Source organism: Zootoca vivipara, chromosome 7 (assembly GCF_963506605.1).
Source record: "Zootoca vivipara chromosome 7, rZooViv1.1, whole genome shotgun sequence".
NCBI lineage: Eukaryota > Metazoa > Chordata > Lepidosauria > Squamata > Lacertidae > Zootoca > Zootoca vivipara.
The window spans coordinates 95,083,607-95,093,973 of NC_083282.1; the positions used below are offsets into that span (position 1 = coordinate 95,083,607).

General features: G+C 44.7%; 1 protein-coding gene across 1 annotated transcript; it reads right to left on the reverse strand.

Annotated features, from left to right (window-relative positions):
• Nucleotides 1–605: 605 nt before the first annotated feature.
• LOC118088339 (waprin-Phi1) lies at nucleotides 606–10,003 on the reverse strand. The gene is made up of 5 exons (XM_035121883.2): nucleotides 9,846–10,003; nucleotides 9,387–9,521; nucleotides 8,355–8,489; nucleotides 2,688–2,822; nucleotides 606–768 (listed from the first exon to the last, which is right to left on the reverse strand). The coding sequence occupies exons 2-5, from the start codon at nucleotides 9,469–9,471 to the stop codon at nucleotides 764–766; spliced, it is 360 nt and encodes a 119-aa protein (XP_034977774.2). The 5' UTR covers nucleotides 9,472–9,521; nucleotides 9,846–10,003; the 3' UTR covers nucleotides 606–763.
• Nucleotides 10,004–10,367: the final 364 nt, after the last annotated feature.

The window sequence follows — 10,367 nt, forward strand, 5'->3', positions numbered from 1 at the left end:
GGAAATGGTAAGGAAAAACGGGGGTTTCCCAGGGAATACGGGGTACTTGGCAGCTATTATATATATATATATATATATATATATACATATGTAATTTGTCCCTAAGATCAGCCTCTGGACCTTAATTGGACATGTCATACTATTTATGGTTTTTTTTAAAAAAAATCCAGGGGGAATTTTTTTTTAGAAGACATCTGATGACTTTTAGAAGACATCTGAAGGGAGCCCTGTTTAGGGAAGCTTTTAATGTTTAACAGACCATTGTCTGTTAATATTTTGTTAGAGGCCGCCCAGAATGGTTGGGGAAACCAGATGGGCAGGGCATAAATAAACTATTATTATTATAATCTGGGAAATTATGGGTTGATTACCTTAATATCTGTTTTAGGAAAACCGGTAAAGAGCATTCTTAAAGACAGAATGAACAAGCATATAGAAGAACAAGCTTGGTGGAGCAGAACCAGCACGGTTTCTCCAAAGGCAAGTCCTTCCAGTTGAACCAGTTTCCCCAGAGACCACCAGGCCATCCCATTTACACAATGCTATACATTGACAGCAGACCAGTAACCTCTCCTTTGTCTCCCCAGTAACTTGATGGCTGAGACCAAGGTTCATATCATTTTTATTCGGCGAGCCTATTCAATACAAGGTTTCATGCCACTGCAGAGTCTTCTGCTCCCAAGGAAGCCAGAGAGAAGTCAGCTGTGATGCCTGTTCCAGGTGAGGAGTCTCACGGATGGGCTCATCCACGCTGGAGTCCAAGTTACCCTAGGACAGAGGAGAAAGCTTCAGAAAAGCCTGGCAGCAGCAGGATCAGACCAGTGAGCCATCTAGCCTAGCCTAGCATGCTGTTCTCAAAGCAGTCAAATGTCCCCACGAACCTAGAAATCTGGATAGGCTGCCTCTAGAGGCCCCATAAGAACCAAAGCGGAGCCCTGCAGCTCGCAGATCAGGCCAGTGGCCCACCTGGTCCAGCCTCCTCTCCTCACAGTGACCAAGCCAGGTGCCCATTATGGGAGGGGAGCCCAGGAGCAGGAACTGAGCACAAGAGCAGCTCTCTCTCTGCTTGTGGTCTCCAGTAACTGGTATCTAGAGACAGGCTGTCTCCAGCAGTGGAAACAGAGCATAGCCCTTGATAGTGTGAGATGCAAAGGGTTAAGTGCAGTCAAGTCACAACAATCCCTAGATAGTCCACTTGGAGGACTGAGGAGAACATATGACTAAGCCTAGTTTCCTCTTCCTTTACATGCTAATTAGATGGGAAAGGCGATAGATAAATTCTGAAGGAAACAGCCATTTCCTCCCTCTTGGACCAGACCTCTTGGACTACACACATCTTACAGGTAGGTAGCCGTGTTGGTCTGGGTCGAAGTAAAATAAAAAAATTCCTTCAGTAGCACCTTAAAGACCAACTAAGTTTTTATTTTGGTATGAGCTTTCGTGTGCATGCACACTTCTTCAGATAAAGTGTGCATGCACACGAAAGCTCATACCAAAATAAAAACTTAGTTGGTCTTTAAGGTGCTACTGAAGGAATTTTTTTATTTTACACACATCTTAGTGAGTCTCTCTCTCTCAAGGCCTCCAGCCTAGAGAGAGAGATGAGATGGAGTCTCACTTCTTATAAGTGAACTTCACAATGTATATATTACCTTTTAACTAAGCAAGTCTACCTCTTGAGTGTGCTGTACCTCGAGATGCTTGTAAGTAAACATCTTTTATACTTTTAAGAGCATTGTGTTGTGTCTTTTCTTTTAAGAGGGATAAAGGGGAAAATACCAGGAAAATACACTTTGTTTTAGTGGCTTGAGTCAAGCCTGCGCAAACGCTTTTCTGCTGTGTATTTTGAAAAAGGAGAATGTTTTTACTCTGCTAAAGTTTGGTGCTTGCTAGCGCAAGCGGGGATAGGATATATTGAACAATATCTCCTCATCCACATTCCTGAACATTCCCACAGATAGCTTGAATTTGTCTAAACCTCTTCCAAAGCCATCTAATTTGGTGGCCTCACTACTTCTGGGAATGAATGCCATAGTTTAACTATGCAGGTCACTCACCCCAGGTGCCTGTTGGTTACTAACTAGCCATGCAAACTAACAACACAAAATAATTGCGCTGTATTGTGGGGGCGGATTATGCCCAAGCGATTGTGGACACAGACACGAGCTTTATTAGCGCTCTAATTAGCCAGGCTTCCCAGGCCACCTGGTGCTCAACGTTACCATTAGCTAATCTCCCCAGCTTTCATTTTTTAAAAATTAATTAAAACAACAGTTTGGTAGCCCTTGCGGAACCCAAGAGAGGTAGCAAAGTGTGCAGCTGTTTTACCATCTAACCCAGCGGTTCCCAAACTGGGCTCCACAGAGTGCTTGGTGCCCCGTGAAGCATCTCCCAAGTGCTCCGCAAAGAGATTGGAAATAAAAATAAATAAATGCGTGCCTTTGGCATCAGGAAGGCAACAGTGCTCCATAACAAATTTCTCTCCTGAGAAGTGCTCCAGGACTCAAAACGGTTGGGAACCACTGATCTGATTATTTAGTGAAAAACAATCATTTCCTCCTTCCATCCTCCTTACCCAATGAGAGGAATTGCCTCTCCCTTCTAACACGTCAAGCTCCTGGCCTAAAACCCTTCCCACCACAGCTCTGCTCTGAGTGATGGGCTTGGCACCCACTGGCTTCTCTTACCAAAAACGGGTCTCATGCAGGCGTGGCCACAGCCATTGCTGCAACACTTCTGCCCACGTGGGCAACTGCTATCGCCGCGACAGCGTTCATCGCATGTCCCAGGTCCAGTGGGCCGGGGACACCGTCCAGGACGCACTGGAAGAGAAAAAAAAGTGACTCTCCTACTGGGATGCTCTACAGGGGATTTGATTTCCAACAGGTAGCAAGCAATGGAATGAAAATGGAAACTCCACACAGCACTTTGAAAGAATGTTGCATCTTGGACTTCCGGTTTCTCACGGACATTGCAAAAGAAACGTGGGATAGCCTCTCGGGGAATCCCGGGCTTTTTGGGGCGCACGGAGGTCACGCGAAGGCTCCGCGGACCTCCAAAGCCTCAGGGGGGGTTACCCTGAGGGACATGGCACCCAGCGGTGCCCTGCGTGCTGTCCTGCTCCCTGGGTTTTTTTCTTTAAGAGCCGGGGACGGGATTGAGCTGCGGGTGCGAAGGGGAGAAGACCACTAGCCCCATTAAGCGCAGTCTCTAGCTTCTGATGCAAAGTGGTAAGCTTCCAAAACAAAAGAAATTAGCATGATAAACGGAGGAGATTTTAAGAATTGGCTGAAGAATTAAGCAAATTTGGATGGCTGAGGGCGCAAAAAGGGAGTCCGTCCAAGCAGCGGCATGGAAAATGGCGCAGTAGCGAAATTGCAGGAATTGAAGATTGGTACCTTTACTTACAAATAACTCTACTTACGAATTTTTCTACTTACAAATGGAGCTCCATCCGCCATCTTGGATGCGGTTTAGATAGGATTTTTTCTACTTATGAATTTTTAGATAGGGTTGCTTCGAATTACGATTTTTTTCTCCCAATGCATTCCTATGGGATTCGACTTACAATTTTTTTCGACTTACAAATGTGTGTTCGGAACGCATTAAATTTGTAAGTAGAGGTACCACTGTACCTGGAAAGAAGCATACATAACATTGATTCCGAAACCAGGTTCAGATGGACTAGATGTGAAAAATTATAGACCAATTTCATTATTGAATAATGATTACAAGCTTTTTGCAGACATAATGGCAAGAAGATTGAAAGAGACTTTGAATGAGATTATACATCGAGACCAAGCAGGATTTCTCCCTGGTCGACAATTGAAAGATAATGTTAGACATATTATAGACGTAATAGAATATTTGGAGACCAGGATAGATAAGCCTGCAGTATTAATGTTTATAGATGCAGAAAAAGCGTTTGATAATGTCTCATGGCAGTTTATGAAGAAGAACCTGGAATCGATGGGAGTGGGAGGATTCTTCCTAAATGGAATTGAAGCAATATATTCTGAGCAAAAATCAAAATTGATAATAAGGAATGCTTTAACAGACTATTTTGAAATCACGAAAGGTACTAGACAAGGATGCCGGTTATCACCGTTATTATTTATCACGGTCCTGGAGATATTATTGAACAGAATTCAGAGAAGTCCAAACAAGTAAATGAATCAAATTATGTGCAAAAAAGTTTAAATTGAAGGCCTTTGCAGATGATTTAGTTTTAACTTCGGAAAATCCCAATGAAAGTGTGGCAGAAGCTATAGAAGAGATAGGAAAATTTGGACAGCTGGCTGGATGTAAGTTAAATAAACAAAAAATGAAAATGGTGATTAAGAACATGAAGATGGAGGAAAAGGAAGAAATACAACAGAAATATGGTGTCGTAGTGGCGAAAAAAGTACAATATCTGGGAATATGGATGACAGCAAAAAACATTAACTTATTTAATGATAATTATGAACCAGTGTGGAAAGAGATAAAGAAAGATTTAGAAACCTGGAATAGCATGAAGTTGTCGTTCCTTGGAAGAATAGCAACAATTAAGATGAATGTATTACCCAAAATGTTATTCTTATTTCAAACGATACTGATAATAAAGGGGACAGGACAATTCAGAAAATGGCAAAAAGTTTTGCAGAGATTTGTCTGGCAGGGAAAGAAACCAAGAATAAAATACAAAATTTTAGTGGATAGAAAGGAAAGAGGTGGATTCTCCATGCCGGACTTGAGGATATACTATGAGGTGTCCTGTCTCTGTTGGTTAAAAGAATGGATAACATTTGGAAATACAGACTTATTAGACTTGGAAGGATACGACAACAGATTTGGTTGGCATGCATATCTTTGGTATGATAAAAAAAAGAGTTCATAAAGATTTTACAAATCATGTGATAAGGAGGTCTTTATATGAGGTGTGGGAAAGAAACAAATCGCTGTTAGAAACCATGGTGGATTTCACCAGTGGAGGTGTTGACAGTTAAAAATATAAATATGGAAGGGAGGAGGGCCATATACGAGGAGATATTGAGAAAATCAGAAAAGGGATGGAAGTTGAAATCTTATGAAGAAATTAAAGAATGTCTGACTGGATGGTTGCAATATCACCAAGTAAATGATGTGTTTATAAATGATAAAAAATAGGTTTTGAAGACAAAAGGTCCAAATTTCAAATAGAATTGTTGGAAGGCAGAACCAAATTGTTGTCAAAAATGTATGATTTGTTGCTAGAATGGTATACGAAAGATGAATTGACAAAAGATGTGATGATAAAATGGGCAAAATATTTTGGGTATAATATTGAATATGACGCGTGGTTGAAATTGTGGAATCAAACATTGAAATTTACTGCATGTACTGCCCTGAAAGCGAATGTTTTGAAGATGATGTATAGATGGTATTTAACACCAGTAAAATTGGCTAAGATGTTTAGGATGAGTAGCAAACCAAGCTGGAAATGTAAAGAGAAAGACGGTGAATTCTATCATATGTGGTGGACATGCGACAAAATTAAAAGATTTTGGGAAATGATATATAATGGAATGAAAAAGATTTTAAAATATACTTTCCCCAAAAAACCAGAAGCTTTTTTATTAGGAATTATAGGACAAGAGATAATGAAAGGAGATCAAGTTTTATTTATGTACGTGACAACTGCGGCTAGGACTTTGTTAGCCCAAAAATTGTTACAGACGATTGAAGAGTGGCAGACGAAAACGATGGACTATGCGGAATTAGCAAGACTGACTAGCAGGATCCGAAACCAGGGAGAGTCAAGGTTCCAAAAGGACTGGAGTAAATTTGTGGACTATATGGAGAAGAACTGTAGAAGTTTAAAGACACTTGAAGGACTGAAATAAATCCTACGAATCGACTTTAAGTAGATGAAATAAAGGAACTGCGAGATAGCAGTGATTAAGAAAACCGAATGGGGGGAAGGAGGGAAGTCAAAGCTCGGCAGAGCAAAGAAAATCGTAAGGATTGATAAGATGTTAAGAAGAGAAATTTTGTGTTTACTATGTTTATTATGTGCTGTTGTGTTTGTGATTGTATGTGTGGTTTGTTTTTGTTTAAATGTGTTTAATTGTAAAATCTAATAAATTGCTTTTAAAAAAGAAAGAATGCTGCATCTTGATATAGAATTGAAAGGTAAGGTTGTCATCATGCAGCACTTGCTCAGCTGCCAACAGGTAATGCTGTGAACTACAGTATGATAACTTCTGAGAGCTGCTGGGCCATGACAGCAGTGCTGGCAAGCGAGATGGGAAGGGGTGGAGGAGAGAGATGCAGCTGGGAGAACAGCGCAGGCAGGACCTGGAGGAATGCTTCTAAGGATAGGGCAGTGGGGCCTAAGGGAAGGATGGGTGGTCTGGTGAGCTCTAAGGGTTAATGGGGTGTAAGGGGACAGGTAATGGTGAGGTGTCATGGTGCAAGGTGTAAGGTTGGGTGAAATATCAGGGGAGGGCAGTTGGATAAGAGGATGGGGGTTGGGTGGGGGTAGGTTGGTAAGTGAACAGGGGTACAACCCCTAGACCATCATCATGTTGAGGTTTTTTCACTGTGTGAGTACGTGCATCTGGTCACATAGCAATTAAGAGCTGGCAACATGCCCATAAGAGTGATTCAGCAATCTCCAGGGCTGGATAATTTGCCTAGTGATAGAGCCTTAGCAACAGCTTGGTGATTGGTGCAGTAACCCTATTAGACTAAGGGTGAATTTGTGGGGTTTTGTGGAGAGTTGGTGGTGTGTTTCTGCTGTGGTTATTGTGTTGTAGAGAGATAGAGAGAAGTACTGATCTATGTACTGTTTGTTGTTTTGTTCTTGTAAATAAAGCTGTAAATAGTTACACAGTACTAGTTGCAGTGAGTTCCTGTGTTCCTGCAACTTGCCTTCATCTTGCAACCAAGAAGTTCCCGCTGTGCCTGCGCTACTCTGCTGAGTTCAACTGGTATAGTTGGCATTTACACCAGGTTCAGCCTTTCCGGTCTTTAACACATCAATGGGGTGGAAATGAAAATTTGGACTTTGGAAGATTAAAATATAAAGGTATGGAATGCTGTATGCATGATCGAGCTAACAAATGTGGTAGAGAGAGTAGACAACGGATAATCTTTGTGGAGAAATGGCACGTCTCTATAATTTATTGGAGTAATAAGATATGATAAAATTGTAGAGCTGGGGGGACTCCAAAGGTCATCTAATCCTAAAGTGAGCAATGCAGGAACTGCAACTCAAGAAGATTGAGTGGTATGGGGGTGGGGACAGAAATACAAGCCTTGCCTGCATTTTGTTCAGGTGCCTCTGTTCTGTTCCCCAGTGGGCTGGATTTTATCCAGATTCTAACAATGCCCACTGGGACCTGTTTTCTCCTGTAACCGTGGCTCTCATTTAAAACAGGAGTGAGGGGTCTCCAGTTAGGTCGGCCTCCCCAATTTTCCTGCGTGCCCACCTGCCCTGCCCTTGGTGTCATATCTAAATCAAGGTGCAGGGCAGGTTCAGGCAGACGTTTCCCAGCCGGTTGCCGTGGACGTGCTGCGCAACTGACATGAGACCCCAATCTGCCTGATGTCACTATGACAGTCGGATGATTGAGCAGGCAGCTTGTTCCAGCCACACGTCACCGTTGGCCCTTGGGATCATGGCGAGAGAAAGATCTGGCCCACATGGCCAAAAGGTTCTCTGACCTTTCTTTGAAAAGGAACTTTCTAGTCCATGGAGAACTTGTGATAGGAGGCCAAATGCACAGCTGCTATACCAACCAATCATTTTTTGAGAAACAAGCCTCCCGCCTTCCATCGCCCACGGCCAATGGGAGGAGTCCCTGCTCCCTTCCAACACACCAAGCTCCTGGGTCTAAGTTTCTTCCCACTACTGCTCTCCTGGACAGGGCCGGTGCTAGGGTTTTTTGTGCCTTAGGCGAGATCACCTTCTGGCGCGCCCCCCCCCATAAAAAACAAAAACAAACTAACATATAAATAAATAGAAATAGAAAATTGAAAATAGAAAAATAAAATAAAAAGCTGAGAGGCGCAAGGAGGTGGTCCCAGGCTCCCGCGCGCCTCCGGAGCTTCGCGCAGGAGCGCGAGACTGGGGCCACCTCGCTGCGCTTGTCAGATGTAGCCTGTAGAGTGGCTTCAGGCCACTCTCCGAAGGCACGCGCGTGCCTCTGGAGAGCGGCCTGAAGCCGCTCAGCACCGCCCACTGCCTGAGAGCGGCGGGCAGGCTGGCCAGTGCCCCCTCCATTCTGGCACCCTAGGCAACTGCCTAGGTCACCTGAATGGACGCGCCGGCCCTGCTCCTGGAGGTTCCTGTCTGTGCGATGGGCTTGGCACCTGCTGGCTTCTCTCACCTTCAATGACTCTTTTGCATGCAGATCCACAGCCAGTACTACAACACTTTTCCCCAGGGCCGCAAAACTCATCACTCCTACAGGTGATTGCACATGTGCCAGGGCCATGAATCCGAGGACACCGTCCAGGGCGCACTGCAAGAGAGAATGGTGACTCCCACACCACAAAGCTGTGGAAGCTTTCTTTTCCACCAGCAGTGAAGCCTGTGAGCGGAGAGTCCACCCCTGGAATAAAGATCTCAGGCCAGAACAAGCACAAGCCTCTGTGAGAATCCAGGGCAGCCCCACTCAGCCCCCCATCCCAAGACCTAATGGGGGATCACTATCTGCTGGAGGGCTGGTGCTGTGAGCCCTTCCACCTTCTGCTCAACCAGCTCATATGGGAAGATAAAACCATCACAAAGACACCAACACAGTCCTCAGTGGCCAGCCTAAGATATGTGCTGGCACCCCTAAAATGTCACACAGCTCTTACCATCAAAAAGTTCTCCCTAAAGTTGAGTCGGAATCTCCTTTCTTGCCATTTGAATCAATTGCTTCAGGTCCCCACCTCTGGGGCAACAGCAAACAAGCTTGCTCCATCTTCTATGAGACAGCCCTTCAGATATCTGAAGATGGCTATTTTGTCAACTGCCGGGCTTCTCTTCTCCAGGCTAAACATACCCAGGGGCTGGAAACCAAGCCTTGTGAGAAACAGTTGAGGGAGCTGGGTATGCTTAGCCTGGAGAAGAGAAGACTGAGCGGTGACAGGTGGACCATCGTCAAGTATCTGGAGGGCTGTCACATGGAAGTTGAAGCAAGCTGGTTTGCTGCTCCTCCAGATAGAAATGACAAGAAAGGAGATTCTCACTCAACATTAGGAAGAGCTTTCTGGTGGTAAGAGTTATTCAACAATGGAACAGACTTCCCCAGAAAGTGGTGGACTCTAAGAAGGGTGGAGACAGGTTGGAGCAGGTTCAGAAGAAGGCTGTGCAGATGGTCAAGACTGCCAGAGGAGGAGGAAGCCTGGCTGGCCTGGGATTCTGCCCTTACCTTTTTGTCCAGCTGCAGATGGCAGCTCAACACAGATGGTGAGGAGGCCCATGAGGAAGAAGAGGAGGAAGAGCCTGGCTTTCATGATGCTGTTCCTGCTGCAACTGGCAGAAGAGTCTGGATGCTGCGGCTGATCTGGGCCAAGATTTAAACCCTTGGTTAGAGAGAGAGAGAGAGAGAGAGAGAGAGAGAGAGAGAGAGAGAGAGAGAGAGAGAGAGAGAGAGAGGTGTGCCCAGCCCTTGATTGGGCAAGAGGGGACTTCAGCAACAAAGGTGACAGTTGGCTTTCAACACTGCAATGGCATAACACAAAGAGTTACACTTGTACAACAGGGCTGCCTCCCCCCATGTGTGCACCCCACACCCTCCCCAAATTTGCCCACAGATGTGCAGGATGCAATTCTCAGAGGAGGAGCAAGTGAGCATCTCCTCCTGCAAGAATAAAGAGTTTTTCCTTACCTTACCGATGTTAAGGTAATAAACCTGCAAGGGTAATCGAGTCACCTCTCCTTCAGTGCACAAAAAGGTCGCTTGCTTAGCAGAGACTCGTGTCAGTGTTTTGAAAAAATATAGCAAAGGTTCCGACCTCCTTTGCCTGCTTTGCCTAGTCCTCGGACCCTAGTCGGCACAAAGATTTAAACCCTTGGTCAGAGAGAGAGAGAGAGGTCTGCACAGCCCTTGATTGAGCAAGAGGGAACTTCAGCAACAAGGGTGACAGTTGGCTTTCAACACTGGAATGGCATAACACAAAGAGTTACACTTGTGCAACAGAACTACCTCCCCCATGTGTGCACCCAACACCCTCCCCAAATTTGCCCAGAGATGTGCAGGATGCAATTCTCAGAGGAGGAGCAAGTGAGCATCTCCTCCTGCAAGGATAAAGAGTTTTTCCTAAAACAGATGTTAAGGTAATAAACCTGCAAGGGTAATCGAGTCACCTCTCCTTCAGTGCACAAAAAGGTCGCTTGCTTAGCAGAGACT

Excerpts from the sequence above, each read along its gene's own strand:
- LOC118088339 (XM_035121883.2), bottom strand. The coding sequence starts at position 9,471 with ATGAAAGCCAGGCTCTTCCTCCTCTTCTTCCTCATGGGCCTCCTCACC. Across the intron at positions 8,490-9,386 it reads ATCTGCAGCTGGACAAAAAG|TGCGCCCTGGACGGTGTCCT; the intron begins GTAAGGGCAGAA and ends TCTCTCTTGCAG. Across the intron at positions 2,823-8,354 it reads ATGCAAAAGAGTCATTGAAG|TGCGTCCTGGACGGTGTCCC; the intron begins GTGAGAGAAGCC and ends TTTCTCTTCCAG.